This window comes from Monodelphis domestica, chromosome 2, assembly GCF_027887165.1.
Source record: "Monodelphis domestica isolate mMonDom1 chromosome 2, mMonDom1.pri, whole genome shotgun sequence".
NCBI classification, from domain to species: Eukaryota; Metazoa; Chordata; class Mammalia; order Didelphimorphia; family Didelphidae; genus Monodelphis; species Monodelphis domestica.
Window position 1 is genome coordinate 103089806 of NC_077228.1, and position 22109 is coordinate 103111914.

Below are 22109 nucleotides of genomic sequence, written 5' to 3' on the forward strand. Positions count from 1 at the left end.
ACCTGCCTTCTAATTCTTTGATGTCCATCCATGAGTTTTCTTCCAGATTATGTGTAACAGAGGCATATTTCTGGGAAGAGTGCATTTGAGAAGGGGGCTAGAGGAATGAGACTCCTTTGACTTCAATTCCTATGAAACGGTGTACCTGAAGTGTGGAACAGTGTGGTGAAGGTGATGGCATAGGGAAGTCAAGAGACTTTGGAGAGGAGCTAAACAAGCCTATGAACCTTGGCTGGGATAGCAAATGCCTCTGGTCTCCTCCTTCTAATGGAGAGATGAGGAAGCTAAGTTTCATCATTGGTCTCATGGGATCAAAAGGACCCCAAGATGGGAGCAACCAGGTTAGGAGTGGATAGAGAGCCAGGCCTAGAGACAGAAAGTTCTGGGTTCAAACCAAGCCTCAGACACTTCCTAGCTGAGTGACCCTGGGTAAGTCACTTAACCTTCATTACTTAGCCCTTACCGCTCTTCTGCCTTGGAACCAGTATACAATATTGAAACTAAGATGGAAGGTAAGGGTTTAAAAAAAGGAAACTTAAGGGACCTCAAGGTCCTTTTGAAAATTATTACATGTAATTGGAAAAATGAAATATTAAATTAAATTAAAAAGAACCAACTCGGGATGAGATAGGCAGAACCATGGAACACCATACACAATGGCCACAATGACAACAAGGAAAAGATGACCTAAAAATATCTAAATTCAGATAAAAATTCAGCTACCAGTTTTGATACCAGAAGACCACTGATTAAACTGACCTTCCTCCTCTCTCCATCAAGAGGCTGAGGACTAGGATACAGAATGGGGCATGCCTATCACCCATGTGGTCCAGGTGGGGCATAGTTTAGCTTAATCTAAGTACTTTTTTTGTTCAAGGGAGAGTTTCGTGGGGGGAGGGGGCATTGAGAAGTGACAGCAACAGGAAAAAATAACCCATGTGTTAGATACATAGGAAAGTACATGTGACATTCTATACCTTGGGTCTCCCATTGGGCACAGAATTAAAACCCAGATCCTTCCAACAAGTCAAATTTAGTGCTCTACCAATCACATCACATAGCTTTATACTATACTGGATATGAATGCTTTCCCTAGAAATTGTCCCCCCATGTTTCTCTGAGACAGGGAGGTGGTATGGTGGATGGTGTGTTGGACCTGGAGTCAAGAAGTCCAGAGTTCAAATCCAGTCTTAGACACTTGGTACCTGGATGATTCTGGACAAATCATTTAACCTCTCTTTTGCCTCCAGTTCCTCAATTTAAAATGGGGATCATAACAATACCTGTCTTGCAGGGTAATATCATGAGGATCAAATGAAATAGTATTTGTAAAGTGCTTAGCTCTGGTGCCAGCCACATTGGAGGTGCTTAATAAATGGCTTATTCCCTTCCTTTCTCTCCCACCTGTCAAGTTTTGCACAAATACCTATTGTATCAGTGCTACTTCTCAGAAAAATTCAGATTTGAGGGGTGGGTAGGGAAGGGGGAATTGCAGGGAGGTGGTGGAGGATTGAGAAGGGGTGGTTCAAGGAAGAAATGAACTCAGTGGACAATCTGTCATGGTGATTTTGGTGGCTAGTGGGGTGTCTGTTCTCTACACATTAAAAAAAGAAAATAATACTTGAGAAGGATATGTTGAGAATTGGTCATTATCAACCTTTCTAGGTGAGATATAGTAATTCCAAATAGCTCATGCCCATACCAATGTGCTCTATGCTTAAAGAAACTCAGGCAACAGGAAAATAAAATCATAGGGCAGCCAGGTTGCTCAGTGGATAGAGAATCAGGACTGGAGACATCAGAGGACTTGGGTTCAAACCTGGCCGCAGTCACTTCTTTAGCTGTGTGACCCTGGGCAACTCACTTATTCCCATTTGCCTAGCTCTCGTCCTTCTGTTTTAGAGTTGTTACTAAGACGAAAAGTATGGGTTAAAAAAACAAGCACACAAACCAACCAACCAATCAATCCCTCTTATCTATTCCTTTCAGGTCTGGGTAGAATTTCTATGAGGGAGGGGGTCCCCTGATGAATCATAAGTTGTGGGTAGTGGACACTTTCCTACAGTGAGGGAATGTAGAAAAGGGCTGAGTGCAGAGGCAGAGGATAAACCATACACAGACCACGGAGTCGGAGAAACTGGACTGGAAACCAGGCTCCCTTACACAATCCCTTTGTGACCTTAGGTATGTAATTTAACCTTGTTGGGTTTCAGTTTTCGCCTCTGTTAAATAAGAATGTTGGCTCTGGTGTCTCTGAGGTTCCTTCCAGTTCTAAATCCTATACTTCTCTGGCACATTTTGCAGACTAGTGGAAAGACGGTTGGTCTAGAATTTGGAAAACTCATCAGCAGCAGTTTAGTTTCTAAACTGGGTAAATGAGCTAACTTCCACGGTTTCCTGAGGATGGACAATGTATAGTCATTATGTCTACAATAGGTTTTGTGGATACTCACAGAAATTGGATAAATTTATTCAAGCCTTCAATTTCATAGAGGCTCTCTGTGTCTGAACCTCCTTCATCTGATGACAGCTTCCCTAGAGACCCAAAAGAAATGGTCAGCCAAACAAGCAGACGGATAATACCACCTCTGAGGAAATTTCCCAGATACACAGATGTGGAGTACTTTTCCAGAGTAAGACCTCTTTACAGGGCAAGATGTAGCTATACGAAAGAGAAATTACTGTAACCTGGGTTTTAATCCAAATCTGGGTCATTCTATGGGCATCTGCATGACTCAGGATTGGTGGAGAGTATGCTAAGCAAGAAAAGTTAAGGGCGGTTAAGAGCTTTGAAAAGGAGAGCCAATCTTCTTTGATAGATGATATCCTTTTGCCTTGGAACCAGTATTGATTTGAAGACCAAAAAGGGGGGGGGAGAGAGAGAGAGAGAGAGAGAGAGAGAGAGAGAGAGAGAGAGAGAGAGAGAGAGAGAGAGAGAGAGAGGGAGGGAGAGAGAGATTGAGAGAGAGAGAGAGAGAGAGAGAGAGAGAGAGAGAGAGAGAGAGAGAGAGAGAGAAATGCAGCATCCCAAATGCCATAGACTTGGCTCAGACTCTGATAATAAGCTTCTCTGATGAAGTAACATAACGTTTTGGAGAGGAACCCACTCCACCCTGTCTCTCTAGTTTCTTTGAAGTCACTGGATACAAACTTTCTCTTATGTCATCAATATCCATGACTTCTCCTTGGGTGATCCAATTCATATAACCCTTCAAGTCTTCCTCAAGTTGTTGCTTTTCTCGAAGCTTCTGAAAGGTTCCTCGAGACTTAGCCTTTTCTCGTTCTTTGGTGAATTCACTGAAACGGAACAAGGGGCAAAGGAAGAAAAGATAGTGTAAGCTGAGTACTGAACTCCCTGTGGTTCACTCTTTATCAACTCCCACAGGGACATTCACCCTTTCACCTAGATGCTACCTAAAGGCATTGGAGGCAGTGACTTGAACTCTTTCATATAGAACTTGGTCAAGAAATGACTCAAAGTTCATGTTTTTCACATTTTCTCAGAATGATTCTAAAGATTTTCCATTTATAAAGCAACCTTTAAAAAGGGGTGATTGGATCTATTAACACTTAAAAAAGACCTCTTTGTTACTGGTCACTGAAAAGGAGAAGAGAATATTCTGAAAAATCACAGGTTAAAACTGGGAAGGACCAATAGGATCATCTAACTCAATTCTTCACTTTTTCAGTTGAGGAGGTAAAATAATTTGTTCAGGGTCACATAGTTTATAAATGGAAGAGGCAGGACTTGAATCTGGATCTTTTGTCTCTAAATCATCAATTTGGTAATGCTATTCTCTTAACTGAACATTTAGAAAGTGGACAAGACATTGCCTCGCTTATTGTTTACTCCTAGAGGTGCTGGAGCCAGCTTTAATAATCTCTAAAAAACTGTTAAATTTTCAGCATCAGCATTTATATTTCAGAAATTAACAGAGGTTAGAAGTCAACACTTGATTTTTTAATTTTGTTGATTGTCTAGACAAGAAAACAACAGAGACAATGCTAATAATGCAGATTAAAGTTAAATATGTGCTATAAATTAATTTTTTTTGGAGAGCTGGTTGTTCAATATGTATCATGACACCCCAGGCTACCATCCTTATTTATTGGATCATTTGAAGAAGTCAAACCTGGGAAAAGAAGGAATAGAAAGTAGACTTTTCCCCAAAGGGAACATAGAAATTGTAAAAAGGCAAGTTTATGCCTTTGTAACTACATTATCAAAGCTTTATGGCTTCTTTATCTCATTTCATTTCCCTTTTGTTCATTAAGTTAATCCTAGCTTGTTTTAGGTAGAGCAAAAAAGAGTTTTGTTGTTCCTTAAGCAAGGAGGGTATTTGACTATTTCAGAGCAAACAGAAAGATAGTAGGGGCAGTTAATGCTGCCACCACTCTCCATGTTCTAGAATTATAGGTCTAATAGGTAAGTTGGTTGAGTAGTCACTGTCCTTTGTACTGGAAGAGAACCAAAATGGTTCTCTCATAACTGGGTGATGTCTTTTGACTAAATTGGAGTGAAGTAAGGCAGAGGCATACAAAGTCATCGGCCCCACTTTCCCAGAGCCATCGTAGTCCAGTGATAACTCAAAAGTCAAGACAACTGGAGATGGCCCAGGATGCTTTGGATGATCTTGGCCACCCTTGGTTATTATCAAGGGTGGCATGATATCCAACTCCTAGCTTCTTTGGAGTTTCCTTGTATTTTCCTTATTTACTTCCCCTTACAGCTTTCCAGAAAAGCTTTCTGTTTTTTAAAAAATATTTCTTTATTTTTTCAGTTACACATAGAAACAATTTTTGATCATTGTTTTCTGACATTTTAGAATTTGTATTTTCTTCCCCCCCCTCCCTGGTTGTAAATGGTCAAATATAAGTTATACCTGTGGTTTCATTCAATATAGTTTCATATTGTTCTTGTCATGATAGAAGACATAAATCATGCATATGATAAAAAAAACTTATGAAGGAAATGAAGGTTTTTTTATTTACAGACTTTAATAGTTCCTAATGGTTACTGTCTCTGGATGGGGTAGGAATTCAACAAAATAATTTACAAGTTCTTTTTCTCTTAAACTCTTATGTTCTGTTTTAGAATCAATACTGTGTATTGGTTCCAAGACAGAAGAACAGTAAGGGCTAGTCAGTGGGGGTTAAGTGACTTGCCCAGAGTCGCACAGCTAGGAAGTATCTGAGGCCAAATTTGAACCCAGAATCTCCTTTCTGTGGTCTGGTTCTTAATCCACTGAGTCATCTAGCTCCCCCCTACAAGTTTGTTTTTAAGAGTAAAGTTTCTGAGGTTCCCCACATATTCGTGACTTCTTCCCTGCCTGTTCTCTCTGGGGACACCAATGGATACTTGAATCTGTCCCCCATGTCAGAGGGAGTGCCCAAGAAGAAACCAGAGGGTAGATCTTTAGAGTGGGATGAGAGGAAATGAGGCAGATGATCAAGGTAGGTCAGACTTTAGGGGCTTCACTTACATCATCAGCCAAAACCTGAGGGAAGCAGTTCTCACTACAGCTGAAATATCCCATAAACAGAAGGTAAAGCTTCTGTCCTGGATTATGGATTTATAGTGGCCAGTTTCTAGATTGGACCATTTAGAAAAGGGTTAGATTGTTATCCTCAGAAAATCACAGGAGAGAGGAAAGTGCTAGAGAAAGAAAGGGCTTGTGGCAAGGAAGAGAGAGAAATGACAAAGACAATTAAATCTCCTAGTTATAGAACCCTTCCTCTGTTATCCTTGTCAGTGACCCCTGGGGGGAGTGGGTTGGAATAAGATGGACAAGGTAAGATCTAAACCACCAGAGAAATCCTCTGAGAAGTCATATCTCCTTGTGGCTCCCCTACTCTTCATTACCCCTCCCCCTCCATGTACTTACCCACTCAGGACACCAAGAACTAGGTTGAGGATGAAGAAGGATCCCAGGAGAATGAGGCTGACAAAATAGATCCAGGGCCACTCGTTCCCAATGGCATCATTGACCTGAGGGTTGGCAAAGACTGTGAGTCTGGAATTGTAGAATCTGAGAGCTGAAAGAGTCTTCAGGGATTCTTAAACTTAAAAAAATTTGGCTCCTTTTGGCAGTCTGGGGAAGCCTATGGACCCCTTCTCAGAATGTCATTTGTAAGTAACCAAAAGAAACACTAAATTTCAGGGAGAGGTTAGTGAAAATAGAGATGGATTTTCCCCATCCAAATTCATGGAGAATCCATAAAATCTATTTGTACATCCCTTGGGGTCTATTACGAACCACTGATCTAGGTGCCTTAGGAAGACAATCTATGTTGTGGAAATAATGAGTTGGAAGAAGCCTGGATGCAAATTTTTCCTCTGAGATTTAATGCTATTCTATCATGGGCAAGTCACTTAAAAATAGTAACAATAACTAGCATTTGATATCACTTTAAGTTTCAAAAAACACTTCACAAATATGATCTCATTATATCCTCAAGATAACCTTGGGAGGTAGGTGCTCCTATTATCCTCATTTTTATAAATGAGGAAACTGGAGCTGACACAAGACAAGTAATGTACTTAGAGTCACCCTGACTAAGTGTCTAAGTTGGGATTTGAATTTGGATCATCCAGCACTATATCACCTACCTGTTTCTCTAGAGCTATCTTTTTAATTGGATCTGTTTCCTCATCTGCAAAATGGGACTAATAATATCTTTAAACTCTATTTTACAGAATTGTCATGAAACTCAGATAATACATGTAAAATACTTTTCAAACTTGAAAACAATCTGAATATACATTCCTATTCTTTATTACTTATAAGGAAATTGAGGCATGGAGAGGGCAAATGACGTTTACACAATAAGGAGCAAGAGCAAAAATGAAACTGAAGTCTTTTGATTCTAAATCCAGGACTCTGTCCCATTCCAGTATACTTGAGTTCAAATCTGACTTCAGATACTTACTAGCTGTGTGACCCTGGGCAAGTCATTTAACCTCTGTTTGCCTTAATTGATGGAGAAGGAAATGGCAAACCATTCCATGATCTTTGCCAATAAGACTTCATAGTTAGTATGGTCACTGGGTCACAAAAAGTTGGATATCACTGGACAACAACAAGGCTGATTTCTCCTTACTTTCTCAATCACTCAGGGACCTCTTGTACCCATTCCAGAGATTTTTCACTCAAAGGAGAAGAGAGGGGACTATGATCCACTGGTTGAGGTAGGAAATCCTTTTAGATGTGGGGAGGAATTATTTGCAAAGACTAGGACCATTAGAAATAAAAAGTTGAAAGGGTTGTTTCTTCTTACATAAAATAGTTTGAGTGTTATATTTAGGTCCTTTCCCAACTGCTCCAACAGTCAATGCTTCTATCACAATCCTAAAGTCATTTTTGTCCATGCCTCTGTTTCTATGCAAGATTAAATCCATTCTATCCCTGTCTAAGAATGCCTCTTATTTGCTTCTTCCTGACATTCTTCCACTGACTACTCCATCATTGGTTCCTTCTCATCTAGGAACTTTGGAAATAGAAAAGATGCTTAGTTTAGTACAGCAAATCCTAGCCTTGGAGACCAGAGACCTCGATAATAGACCTAGTCTGCCACCAACTTGGGACCTTGGGAAGCCAGACTCTCTGAACCATAGTTTTTTTCATTTGTCAAATGGGGATGAAGACATCTTCCCTCCTTACTCTACAGAGTTATTGGGAGGAAAAAATGAGGTGAGAGACAGGAAAGTATATTCCCCAAGTGTTAAATGCTATCCAAATGTAGGGTATTATTATTTGTTCTGGATTGTGGTCCTGTCTGGAGCCTGGGAAATGGACACAGTTACCTCCATATTACCATTCCTGTCTCTAAGAATCCCAGAATTCCAGAGTTGTAGGGATGAATCACTTCCAATCAAACTTAAGGAATGATTAATGGTCAAGAATAGAATCTAGGGACTCTGATTTCAGTCTGTCTTCCATCTTGAATGCTGAGAAGGTTTAATGTTCCATCATTATTCCCTGTCCCCTCTAGGACTGAACTTTCCCAGGGGTCAGAGGAGTAGGTTCTCTAGAGATCATGGGGGAAACCTACACTTTGCAATTTTTCAAAGAAGAAAACAACAATGATCTAAACATCTGGACTACTGCCTAATGATAGTCTTTTCTGGGCAGGGCATCCCACCTTGGTTCCCTTGCTTCTTTCTTCTTGTAGCAGGATGGGGTTGGGGCTAGAGATCATAAAGGCAGTATCTCAGACCTACCCAGTAGAGGACATCAGTCCAGCCCTCCATAGTGATGCACTGGTATACAGTGAGCATGGCAAAGCCAAAGTTGTCAAATTTTGTGATGCCATTATTGGGACCTGGCCAGCCACCTCTACATTCACTGCCATTGATGGTACATGGGCGTCCAGAGCCTGTCCTGGCACAAGGGGATGGCTTCTCCATATCTACTGTGGCCACAATATCTGGGGGGAAGGAGAAGGAAGAAGCATCACTTTTGAATCCAAGATCAATTATAAAATAACCAAAATTTCAGTCTTCCCTTCAATATAGGAGCTATGTAGGCTACATAGTGCTTATGGAGGGAAGAAAAAGATATATGGAATGTTTGCTTTGTTCTCATTCTCTCTCTCCATTGCCATTGGCAATTTTCCCATATGGGCCCCAGGAATAATTAACAATCACCAAGCTGAGCAAATTATTTTTAACTGATGATAAAAGTGCTGGTGAGTCAGTATGGTAAAGTGGGAAAAGGCCTGGAACTCTGAGACCCAGGTGTGAGTCCCACTTGGCATCTTTTTACCATATAACTATGGGCAAGATCACCTGACCTCTTTGTTTTCTCTTCTGTCAAATGGGAATCAAAATATTTTCCTGTTCTGCCTCATATTTTTGTTGTAAAAAAAGTGCTTTGTATAGTGCATGATGCCATCTCTCTATGTGAAGCGTCATTATTATTTGGATCTCTAAGAGGTTGGTTGGGTAGTAGGTATAAGCATAGTGTGGGACAGAGGATGAGGAATGAAGAATGTTTTGGAAATCTAGAGATATATCTGAATGTTCTGCAAGACTATTGTGCCATTACAAATGATGAAAGGAACGATTTCAGAGAAGTCTGGGAATATTTATGTGAACCGATGCAGAATGAAGTGAGTAGAACCAAGAGAACAATTTAAACCATGACAACAATATTATTAAGGAAAATGTGTTCAGAACACTTACAAACTCTGGTCAATGCAATGATCGATTGTGATTTTTGAGGTCAGAGCATGCCATCTTCCTCCTGACAGACAAATGATTGGACTCATGATACCAAATGAGACATCTGTTTTTTGAATATAGCAACTGTGGGAATTAGATTTGCTTGACTGTGCATATTTGCTGCAAGGGATTCATTTTTCTTTTCTTATAGGCATGCAGAAGAGGTGAAGGGAGAGAAAAATACATGCTTATTAATGAACAACAATTTAAACAATCTGGGGACAAAAGGGAGCAGCTGGTGGCTCAGTAGATAGAGAGCCAGGCCTGGAGACAGGAGGTCCTAGGTTCAAATCTGGCCTCAGATATTTCCTAGCTGGGCGATCCTGTGCAAGTCACTTAATCCTCATTGCCTAGCCCTTACCACTCTTCTGCCTTGGAACCAGCACACAGTATTGATTCTAAGACAGAAGGTAAGAGTAAAAAATAAAGAGATCTTGAGCAATTCTTAGACTAAGTCTTTTGCTCAAGATTTGTCCACAGTATATTGGCCTTGGGTCAAGGGCCAAGAATCAGCCCTTCCTCATACTCTCTTTCCCCTTCCTTAAAGAGAATCCAAACATGACAGCAAAAAATGAATGCTGGAGGGGATGTAGCAGTCAGGACATTAATGCATTGCTGGTGGAGTTGTGAATTGATCCAACCATTCTGGAGGGCAATTTGGAACTATGCCCAAAGGGTGATAAAAGACTGTCTGCCTATGATCCAGCCATAGCACTGCTGGGTCTGTACCCCAAAGAGATAATAACAAAAAATACATGTACCAGAATATTCATAGATGTGCTCTTTGTGGTGGCAAAAAAAAAAAACTGGAAAATGAGAGGATGCCCTTCAATTGGGGAATGGCTGAACAAATTGTGGTATCTGTTGGTGATGGAATACTATTGTGCTAAAAGGAATAATAAACTGGAGGAATTCCATGGGAACTGGAATGACCTCCAGGAATTGATGCAGAGTGAGAGGAGCAGAACCAGGAGAACATTGTACACAGAGACTGATACACTGTGGTACAATTAAATGTAATGGACTTCTCCATTAGTGACAATGCAGTGATCCTGAACAACTTGGAGGGATCTATGAGAAAGAACTCTATCCACATGCAGAGGAAAAACTGTGGGAGCAGAAACACCGAAGAAAAACAACTGCTTGATTACATGGGTCAAGAGGGATATGATTGGGGATGTAGACTCTAAATGATCATCCCAGTGCAAACACCAACCACATGGAAATGGGTTTTGATCAGGGACACATGTAAAACCCAGTGGAATTATGTGTTGGCTATGGGAAGGGGTGGGGGAGGGGAGGGAAAGAATATTATTCTTTTAATCAAGGAATAATGTTCTAAATTGACTAATTAAATAAAAATTAAAAAAAAAATACAGAGAATCCAAGCCAAAGCCAACCAATGGGTTTGGGAGAAAATGGCCTATCCTGTTCATTGCCTTAGTCAGCCCTGGAATCTCTCTTGCCCCTTTTTCCCCTTGTGGGGTTTACCTGTCCCAATGAAGTAGCAGGTCTTGTGCATTTTTCCTTTGAAGAGTTCCAGTCCAATAATGGCATAGATGATGACCATGAAGAGAACCAGAAGGGCAATGTGGAACAGAGGGATCATGGCCTTGATGATGGAATTGAGAACAACCTGCAGACCTGTGGTCAGAGGGAGCCTGTTACATTTCTCCTCACTTGCCCTCAAACCCAAGTTCTCCCCTTCTTGTCCATAAAGCCTTTTTCCAAGGAAAAGAAGAGCAATCCTGAAACCAGACTGCCTTCCCTTTCCCAGCCACCCCAGGAACCACAGACCCCTGAACTTTTGTTAGCAGAAAGATTCAAAACTGGAAAAAAAAGCTGGGGCCAAGGGAAAGACAGATTCTACAGAAGGCACTGCCACCCACTTGGAACCCCTGACACCAGTCGAAGGGGTCTGAGGACACGGAAGGCTCTCAGGGCTTTGACATCCAAACCAGCTCCTTTGCTGCTCATTGGAGTCGAATTGCTTTGGATCAAGTTGATCTCTTCCAGAATCACAGTGGAAACCCTAGAGAGGAGGGGAAGGAAAGAGGGACAAGCCAGCAGGTCAGAAACCCCCACTGCCTCAGGTAGGAAAGCTTCTGGTCCTGGTTTCCAAGGGAGTCCTTCCATGGGTCAGACCATCTTGGGAATAAGTTAGACCCCCACAATCATGCCCCTGGCTCAAAGGTATTCCTGAGCAGACAGCCTAAAGCCAAGGTTCATTTCTGTACCTTTGCTGACCTAGCTTAGAGTTCACTTTCTTTTCTCTCTACCTATATAAATTTTATCCATCTTTCAAAACCCAACTCAAGTCCCAACTCCTCCATGAAGCCTTCATTGACAGCTCCAGTCTTCAGTGATCTCTCTCCCTTTTCTGAACTCCTCTAGAGCTTAATGTCTCCACCATGAAAATAGTCATTCAATTACCCATAGCTGGCTAGTATTCTTTTAGTATTCATGCCCATTTGCCTTGCCTCCCCAACTCAATTGTAAGTTCCTTTAGGGCAGTGGCTAAAGCATATGCTTTGCTTGCATTCCCCAGTAAGTGTCTAGCATAGTGGTAGACATGTAGGAGGTACTTAGAAAATATTTGCTGGGCACAGCTAGATGACTCAGTGGATAGAAACCCAGGTCTGGAGATGGGAAGTATTCTGGGTTCAAATCGAGCCTCAGACATTTCCTGGCTGTGTGACCCTTGGCAAGTCACTTAACCCCTATTGCCTAGCCATTACCACTCTTATGCCTTGGTACCAATACTTAGTATTGATTCTAAGACAGAAGGTAAAAGGGTTATTAAAAATACTTGCTGAATTGAACTTAATGATATCTATTGAGCAGTTGGAGCACTATTCCATATGTAATGGCCAGCTAGTCCAGACTCATTCATATTGAAATACCTCTGAATCAAAATTGCTTTGTCTTTATTTTTTGTTTACAAAGTGATTTTTGTCTTAATATGAATGGATCTATTCTGAATGGCTGTTAGCTATGGAATGATGCTCTGACTTTGGAGGTTATATAATTTAATTTATTCACATATAGATATCTATGGACAGAAATAGATTTTTTAATTTAATTTTTTCAATGAAAAATTTTTTCTTTCCCTCCCATTCTACAAACATACATAGTCAGGCAAATCAGATTCTAACCCTGACCACATCCAAAAGTCTATGTCTCCATCTGTACACTGACTCTGTCACTTCTCTGTCAGGATAGAATGTAAGCCCCTTAAGGGCAGAAACTATTTTAACTTTGTATTTTTATTTCCCTAAAATCCACACAGTGCTTGGCACCTAGTTGTTATGCATCTTTCATTTTCTTTTTAAACTTACAGGTTTAAAGAGTTTAAAAGGTTAAATGAGGCAACCTCATCCTTCACTTTTTAAGAGGACCAATGATAACCACATGTCTTAACTTGTACATGAATTAGATTTAAGTGAGGCAGAGTGGCACAAAGTCATCAGACTTACTCTCTCTTCCAGTCATCAAAATCCAGTGGCAAGATAAACATTAGGATGACTGACAAGGGCCCAGGATGCAGCAGACATTTAATAAATGCTTACTGATTGATTAATTACAGGCCAAAGGAACAGGAACCAGAGCACCTCAGCTGGGGCATGGGAGAAGAATGAGTGAGGCTAGGTTGAATATTCTGTCAAGCAAGAGGTCTTTTGATGTCTTCACCTACATCTCCAAGATGGCGACAATGAGGAATCCCCTGTGAAGGGTGTCTTCAAAAGGGCCCATATTATGTTTATTGATATATCTACAGCTATATATCTCACATATATTCATATGTCCCTTTCCACAGTACTCTTCCTGGCAAAGCTGGTAGGAACATCCCAACCCCAACTTCTTCCAATCCTGGAAAGTTTGGGGTCCTCCACTTACCCAAGGAAGACAATGATGAAATCTAGAATGTTCCAGCCACTGCGCAGATAGGCATCTTGATGGAAAAGGAAGCCATAAGCAATGATCTTCATGGCAGCTTCAATCGAAAAGACGATGAGGAAGAAATACTCCAATTTCTCCTGCAGGAATGTTGGAGAATGGGAGAGGTTAGCTCTCAGAAAGATTTCCTGGGTGGTTTCTGTTGTCCCTTAGATATGATTTATCTTGTTATCACTTGAGAGACTGAAGAGATTTCTTTTACAGAGGTCTGGGATGCAAGATGTTTTTCATTTCAACAGGGACATCCCTTCCCACTTACTATAGTAAAATAGCTTTGGCCACCTGCTTAAAGAACACAAAATTTTATTGTAAGTGTGGAGGATTTGTGGGAGATCATGCTTTATGAGTGAGGCACACAATCTCACATTTCTCATTTTGGATGTTTGGTTTATAGCAGTACTCAGAGATCCTCTAGTCTCTCCAGTCACCCCTCTTTTACAGATTTTACAAACTCAGGTCCAGAAAAGTTAAGTGACTTTCCTACGATCACACAGGTAATAAGTGGTTTCTGAATCCAGGATCTCTGATTCTGAATCCAGCATTGTTTCCATTATACCATAATGCCTCTTCCTACTCTTGGTTAGCTGACTCCTAGAATTTCAATCATTTGTTGTCCTTCCTTAAATTATTACTACTATGTCCCCATTCAGATTTATTTGTAATCATTTACCTGTGTACTTGGGGGCAACTAGGTGGTACAGTGGATAGAGTTCTGTGCCTTGTATCAGGAAGGCTCATCATTTTCCCGAGTTCAAATCTGACCTCAGATACTAACTATGTGACCCTGGGCAAGTCAATTAACCCTGTTTGCCTCAGTTTTCTCATCTGTAAATGAGCTGGAGAAGGAAATGACATCCATTCCAATAACTCTGTGAAGAAAACCTTAAATTGGGTTGTGAAGAGTCAGATGCAACTGAAAATGACTGAGCAACAATAACCTGTTTGTTTATCTTCTCCCCATCCACATTAGAATTAAGCTCCCCAAGGACAAGAATTTTTATGTTTATCTTTGCATGTATAAGACCTAACCCAGTGCTTGCACATTTTGGGGAGAGGTCTGTGATTTCATGGGTGTAACAAGGAAATATCTTCTACTGTGCAGATTGGTACATGCTTTGCAAATTCTAGTCTTGAAGAGTTGTCTGGGACATTATGAGATTATATTACTTGGGTCACACATCCAGCATGTGTCAGAGGGGGAATGTAAGCCTAGGTCTTCCTATCTCCAAGGTCAACTCTATACACTATTGTGTTTCTCTGCCTTGTACATCCTGGGACCATGTTGGCAAACCTATGGCACGCGTACCAGAGCTTGCCAGAGGGGGCTGCTCCCTTCCCCCATCCACGCACACCTGAGGACATTTCTCCCATCACCTGCCCCTCTTCCCAGCAGCCCAGAGGGAGCACTGTGGTGTGAGGGTTGTAGTTTGGGCATTTGGTCTCTAAAGGGTTCACCATCACTATCCTAAGAGCTTAAAAATGCTCACTGAATGAATTCTTGGAATATTCTTATTCCCCACTCCAAGGTCAGATCCCCACTCTAAGGTCCCTCATTCCCTATTGTCATTGAGAAAGCAAAATCTCTCTCTGGAATGGAGATTATCCTTTGGTTAAATCATTCTCCATAAAGCCACCTAAACTTGGCTGGGTAACATCTTTGGTCTCTGCTCATAAAATTTCCCTGAAAAATAATTGTTGTTTAATATTATGTATATGATGGTCATTCAGTCATATCTAATTCTTTGTGGCCCCATTTGGGATTTTCTTGGCAAAGATACTGGATTTCTTTCTCCAGCTCATTTTACAGATGAAGAAATGGAGGCAAACAGGGTAAAGTGACTTGCCCAGGGTCACACAGCTAGTAAGGGTCAGTCATTCCTAACTTCAGGCCTGGAATGATATCCATAGCTACCTAGTGAATACTAAAAGTTAGACTTTATGTGGTACTTTAATGTTATCTCACTTGAGATTCCCAACAACACTAATCATTATGCTTATTATTATCCCCATTTCACAGAGAAGAAAACAGACTCAGAGGTGACCCAGGTCATATATCTCAGAGACAGGATTCAAATGCAGATCGATCTGACTCAAGATCCAGCACTCAATCTACTATGACACATAGAATTTATTATTTTCTGGTTAAGGATTTGAAGCCATTTCATTTCTTACATTGCCATAAATCTTCTTTGAAGCCCTAAATGCTTCCAGAATTCTGATGCTCCTTATCACCATAATGGAGCATCCCACAGCCTTCCATCCTTGGATATCACATCCCTTTCAGCAGGCATCTCTCCTGTCCTCTTCCTTGGGTTTTGTTTTATCAGAGAGAAATATTAGCATTAACTTTCACATGCATATGTCAATATGGCTATAGTGATGCTATTATCATATTCACATTTTCTGAGGTTTTGTTTTTTCTTTTAATTTGGTGTTGATATGGGATATAGTGGGAGCAGGTATCACCAACACTCTGGTCCAGGGAATCTCCAACTGTCTTCATCAGTGAAGGCTTCCAGAGAGAGTAGTTAGAAACAGAGACACAGGAAACTCATTCTCAATAGATAATATTGAGGAAGGGAGAGGAAACATCAGAGGGGGTCACCCTAAATTCCTCAGGGATACTGAGAGGGAGATATAACCTTGTTCTAGGACCCAAGACTAATTTGTAAGGATGGGAGTGGGGATAAGGCAACTTTGACATTATATAGGCTATCCATTATAGAAGATATACTCGATTCCTCTCATCAGTTCCTAATAACAATAAGAATAATATTTATATATAAGTGCCAGTTGGAGAAATGAAGTCAGGAAGATTCATCTTCTTAGTTCAAATCTGGCCTCAAACATTCACTAGCTCTATGACCCTGGGCAAGTCATTTAATCCTGTTTGCCTCAGTTTCCTCATCTGTAAAATGAGCTGGAGAAGGAAATGGGAAATTACTTCAGTACCTTCTTTTTTTTTAAATCATACCTTCTGTCTTAGAATCAATACTAAGTATTGGTTCCAAGGAGAGTGGTAAGGGATAGACAATGGGGGTTAAGTGACTTGCCCAGGATCACATAGCTAGGAAGTGTTTGAGGTCAAATTTGAATCCAGGACCTTTCTTCTCCAGGTCTGGCTCTCTGTCTTCTGAGCTACCTAGCTGCCTCTCCAGTATCTTTTTCAAGAAAACCTCTAATAGGGACATGACTGAGAAATAACTGAATAATAACAACGATATGTTGTAGGCAGTGGGCTAAAATGCCTTACAGTTATGGTCTCATCTGATCTTCACAATAACCCTGTGAAATAACTGCTAACATTTATATAGCATTTACTATGTGCCAGGCACTTGGCTGAGTGCATATAAATATTATCTCATTTGATCCCCACAACAATCTTTGGAAGTGTTATTATTATTATTCCCATTTTACAGATAAGGAAACTGAGGCAAATAGCAGTTAGGTGATTTGTACTGTGTCACACAGCTAGCTGAAGTGTCTAAGTTGGATTTGAACTCCTGACCTCAGGCTTGGTCTTCTATCCACTGTGCAGCACGTGTCTCCCTCCCTCCCATCCAGATAATTGTAAGACAAAATTAAAATGGAATCTTACTGACAGCCTTATGCCTTTGGCACCTTACCAAAGTCGCAATGAAAGTGGAGGCTTACCGAAAGGTGATTTTTACCTGAAGGGAGTTACTAGGAGCAACAGATTGTGCCAGAGGAGCCTGTTAATGACCAATTACAGCTCTTTTCTGCTGGGGAGTGGGAAAGGGTGGGCTCAAATGAGGAGGCAGAACTGTGAGTGTGGCTGATGGTGAAACTGGGTGTGGGGTTAAGGGTGTGTAGGGCGCCAGCTTGTTTTCGGTTTGAACTTGGATTTCTTTTGGGGATAAGTTCATAGGAGGTAGGAATTCCTTAAGGGGTAGGGAGGGAGAGAGGGTAAAAGATGGGTGAACATGATGAAAAATGCCATTCTTTGTCAGAGAAAGAGTCCATGGAGTCTGAGTGCAGACCGAGATGTCCTATCTTTTGCTTTATTTCTTCCCCTTTCCTTTCGTTTGTTCAGACTCTCTTTCACGATAAGAGGATTACAGAAAGATGTTACACTATTGCTCATGTAAAATGTGTCAGATTGCTTGCTGGCACAGGGAGATGGGAAGAGAGGGTGAGAATTTAGCTCAAACGTTAAAAAAAATGAAGGTTAGAATTTTTTGTGTAATTGAAGAAAAAATATTTTTAAAATCTGTGAATAAAGGAAATTTGAAGCCAAAAAAAAAAGAATTGAGTCAGCGTCAAAAACTTTATGCCTTAGCTTAGGGGGAAGGAGGAGGAGGAGGGAGAGAAGGGACCAAAATAGATGCTGGGCTTTCCACAGACTGTTGAAGAGACTGTTAGCCATCTATCACCCAGTCTCACCTCCTACATCTGCTGCTGCCCATCTCTTAGATGTCCCTCCTGGCAGCTGGCTCAGGCTCAGGTTGACAGTTTCAAGGACTTGTGGGTAGCCAGATGGGGTAAGTCAGCTGTCTCAGCTGCTAGGCCCCCACAGGCATGGCTCCCTCCTCCAATGAGCTCCCTTCCACAAAATCTTGCTGTTGGTAGAATTACAAAATATTAGAGCTGGAATTGTGTGTTGTCTGTCTGTCTGTATGTATGTATGTCTGAATATAGTAATGATACTTCGCTAGTTGTAGGCATTTATCTGTCAGCATCAGCAGGAGACTTAATATGGGTATATGGAATGAAGGTGTAGATTTCTTGAATGTGTCTGTGTTGGCGTATTTGTGGGTGTATAATCTGAGTCAGTGCATTGCTTTCACACTGAGAAACACATATACATATACTCATCCAGATTTAAAGAATAATTCCCTCTCTGATCAATCTATGTATTGACTCAGACAATTAGATAACATCTATAACAAATACCAAGAGCAATGTAAAGTGCTTCGTAAATCTTAAAAGTGCTTTTGTGAATTCTATATTTCCTTCCTTCCTTCCTCTTTCTTTCTTTCTTTCTTTCTTTCTTTCTTTCTTCTTTCTTTCTTTCTTTCTTTCTTTCTTTCTTTCTTTCTTTCTTTCTTTCTTTCTTTCTTTCTTTCTTTCTTTCTTTCTTTCTTTCTTTCTTCTTTCTTTCTTTCTTCTTCCTTCCTTCCTTCCTTCCTTCCTTCCTTCCTTCCTTCCTTCCTTCCTCCTCCTTCCTTCCTTCCCTTCCTGACTTCACAACTCTAAAATAGAAGGGCAAGGGCTGGGCAAATGGGGTTAAGTGACTTGCCCAGGGTCAGACATCTAGGAAGTGTCTGAGGCCAGATCTTCTCCATCCCAGGTCTGAAGCTTTATCTGCAACTGAGCCCACTGCCCCTATTATTATTTTCTAAAATAAATTTTAAACTAGATGCAGTCCAACTCTCACTTTATGAGTGACACACCAGAGACTCAGAGATGGAATTTCCCACTTCCCCAGTCATACAACTATCAGTGTCCATATGTGAATTCTTAGGAACATGATTCCTTGTGATAGAATAATGGGAGCTAAGGATTAGGAAGGAAATGTGTATGTTTTAAACACAGCCTGTCACACTCACCACAGTCTTCTGCCCTGTGTGTGATATTCATCTTTAATTCTTCAGGAATTGTCATATTCCATGTCTCACTGATAATGCCAACATTGGTAGATGGTATTTACTTTCATGGGAAACTGGGTTACTTTAGAACTTCCAGAATGCAGTTCAGCCTGCTCTCTTAGTTCTATTCAGGTCTGTGCCAAATACATGTTCATTTGTACTGGCTGTCCTTGAGTGCTGATGGGAAAATTCTAGAGGATGTCCATTCAAATGCAAGTTATAATCTGAGAAATAAGCATTCTTCATCCACTTGATGCTTCCCATGTGGATGATCTGAGCAAACACCTCTGAATGATTAATGATTACAAAACTCTTCTAGGAGGAGGGAGAGCTCTAGGGCTTGGTATGATTAGCACATAGTCATAAAAATAGGAGAAGCTAGAGGAGATTTACAGAGAATACCTCCCTAATTTGGACTCTGTACTGGATTTCTTCCATCACAGGGATTTTTCTTTTTTCTTTTTTTTAAACCCTTACTCTCTTTCTTAAAATCAATATTGATTCTAAGACAGAAGAATGGTAAGAGTATGTTAGTAGTAGTCTCTTGGTAAGGGTTAAATGACTTGCCCAGGTTCACACAGCTAGAAAGTGTCTGAGACCAGATTTGAACCTTGGATTTCCTGACTTCAGGCCTGGATAGAGATTCACTGAGGGACAAGAATTTTTGTAAAGCAAAAAAGAGTCATTGAAAAATTAGTTCTGTGTTGTGCCTTTTAAGGAATATTGAGTAATTTTGATGTATAGATGAGATATATCTTGTTGTAAAGAGACTTTAATATAGCATTTTATTCTATGAAATAAAATGGGTTTTTTCTATAATCAACAGACAATAACTATGGTGGGATTACATATTCTCTACATCTTTTCAGTCAATTGTTAAGTGGTTAATATGTGGTCCATTACTGAAGATCTCTTGGGGAAGCTTGGTTATTCTCCAATAATACCTTCACTGAGGATATTATCAAGTCATATATAGATGATTCTCATAAAGATTTATTGGAGAATAGACCTACAGGTTGGGAGAATAGACATATAATTTAGGTATAATTGATGGTTTTTTCATCTCTTTTTATTAATAAGATCTGAGATCCACCCCTTACACCTTTGATATCTTCCTCAACTTCAGATATCTTGCATATCAATATCTCAATGCCTTCACATCGTGTTGACTTCAACACAGATTTTCTACATACACTTAGTCTAATCCTGAGGCTTTCCCTGCCTTTGTTCTTTTTGTAGCACTTCTTCCTCCTCTGTAACACATTCAGAATGTGATGTTAGAATCCAAATGTGGCTGTTTCCCTGTACTTGCTGAGAAACAGTTCGTTAGAGTGATTTTTACAATTTAAAAAATTTTTCTTCTATTTACTGTCCTGCTTTCATCCTTAAATGACTTGAGATAACCTTTGCTTACTTGGAAGTCTTGCCAAATTGTCTTTTTTTCCCTCTTTGAATAACTAATGATAACAGAAATGCAAATCAAAGCAACTCTCACCCAACAAAAAAGGCAAAGATGACTATATATATATGTATGTATATATACAAGAATAGTCAAGATTGGAGGGATTGTAGAACAAAAGGCATACTAATACATTGTTGGTGGAGCTATGAAATGACACAACCATTCTGAATATCAATTTTGAATTATGGAAATAAAATGATAAAAATGTTTTTATTACTTGACCCAAAGGTTCTGCTTTTAGGCAAATATCCTAAGGAGGTCATTGATAAAAAGAAAACTTTAACATACACCACATACTTTTGTGGCTCTATAGAAACAAAGAAATAGAAACTATGTAGACTCCCATCAATTGGAGAAAGGCCAAACAACTTGTGGTACATGAATCTAACTGAATATAACAGTGTTCTAAGAAATGAACAGGATCAATATAAGAAGCATGGAAAGACATGTGAACTTATGCAAGGTAAAATCACCAGAGTGAGGAAAACAATCTATAAAATGATTTCCATAGAGCAAATGAAAAGACCAGCAACCACAAACAAACACAAAACTGAATGTGGTGAAATGATAAGGAATAAGCTGAAGCTTGAGAGAAAGACATGAGAACACCTCGCTCAGCCTTTTTGTAGTGGTGAAGATACCGGGTGGAGGGACATTGCATGGGAATGTAAGATATTTTCCATGTGGTTGATTGGTTTTACTGAAAATTTTCCCCCTTAAAAAAAAGAATTAAAAACTCCAAACTCCTAGTTATAAAAAATGGCTTTTTGAAAGGTGGAAGAGGAAGAACCAAGGGGGAAATAAATGAAGGTTATATAATAATAAAATCTGTCAAAAAAACCAGTCTAAATGTAACTGAGACTGACCAAAGGAATTCAATCCTAGAAACATAAGTCTCTCTCCCTCTCCCTCTCTCTCTCTCTCTTCCCTCCCTCCCTCTCTCCCCTCCCTCCCTCCTTCTCTCTCTCTCTCTCTCTCTCTCTCTCTCTCTCTCTCCTCTCTCTCTCTCTCTCTCTCTCTCTCTTCTTTCTCTCTCTCTCTCTCTTTCTTGAAGCTCAGATGAGATAACTGATCAGCAAATTTTTAGAGTTTAATGTGAATTTAGTCTGCATTATTCCATCTTGGTCAGACACATTTGAAGCTAATGTTCTGCCCTGGGAACTATAGTTTAGAAAAAGCAACCAATAATTGGGAGAGTATCCAGAGAAGAGCAACTGGGAGAGCAAAGGGCCTTGAGTTCATGCTCTATGAACATTTGTTGGGGGAGGCAATTGTAGAGGAACATATCTAGCTTGATGTTGGGAAAAGCTTCCCAACAGTTAGAACTCCCCAAAGTGGCATGAGTTACCTTGAGAAGGGAGGGATTTCCCTTCTCTGAAGGACTCTGAGTTTCATCAATTTTTGACTGATGGATGTTACAGAGGGAGTCTTGTTCTAGTCTAATTAGACATGATGGGCCACTGAGGACCCGTCTAGCTCAGAGATTTCTTGTTTCCTGAGTTTTCTCTGCCTCCTTGGATCTGCCTAGTAATACAGTCTTGAATACACCTCTGTCTTTGTTTCTGGGTTATGACTTGGCAACGGACTTGGACTCCCAGAGGGCAAAGTCAGGCAAATGTACTTTTTGCCTTCCTCTTCAGTAGGAGGAGGGAACAATAAGCCTCTCTGCCTGTATCCACTGTCTTACCCACATCCTGTCATAGTGTCTCAAATTCTACTACCATACAGTTACTCATTTGGGTTAAGCCATTGTTTCCTGTTAAATATATAGTCCCTGGGGGTGAGCTAATCCATTAAGCCATTATCAATCTTTAATGCCTTAAACTTATGACTTTGTCAAATTCTTCCCAAGGTGACT

General features: G+C 40.3%; 1 protein-coding gene across 2 annotated transcripts in view; it reads right to left on the minus strand.

The window, feature by feature from the left end:
• CACNA1S (calcium voltage-gated channel subunit alpha1 S) overlaps window positions 1-22109 on the minus strand; it is a 108886-nt gene that overhangs the window by 68550 nt on the left and 18227 nt on the right. For both annotated transcript variants that reach the window (XM_007481120.3, XM_001368020.5), the window contains exons 3-9: window positions 13121-13260; window positions 11113-11255; window positions 10715-10867; window positions 8222-8427; window positions 5886-5989; window positions 3152-3297; window positions 2454-2535 (exon numbers count right to left, since the gene is read on the minus strand). In XM_007481120.3, coding sequence (XP_007481182.2) covers window positions 2454-2535; window positions 3152-3297; window positions 5886-5989; window positions 8222-8427; window positions 10715-10867; window positions 11113-11255; window positions 13121-13260 — 974 coding nt within the window. The remainder of the gene's footprint in view (window positions 1-2453; window positions 2536-3151; window positions 3298-5885; window positions 5990-8221; window positions 8428-10714; window positions 10868-11112; window positions 11256-13120; window positions 13261-22109) is intronic.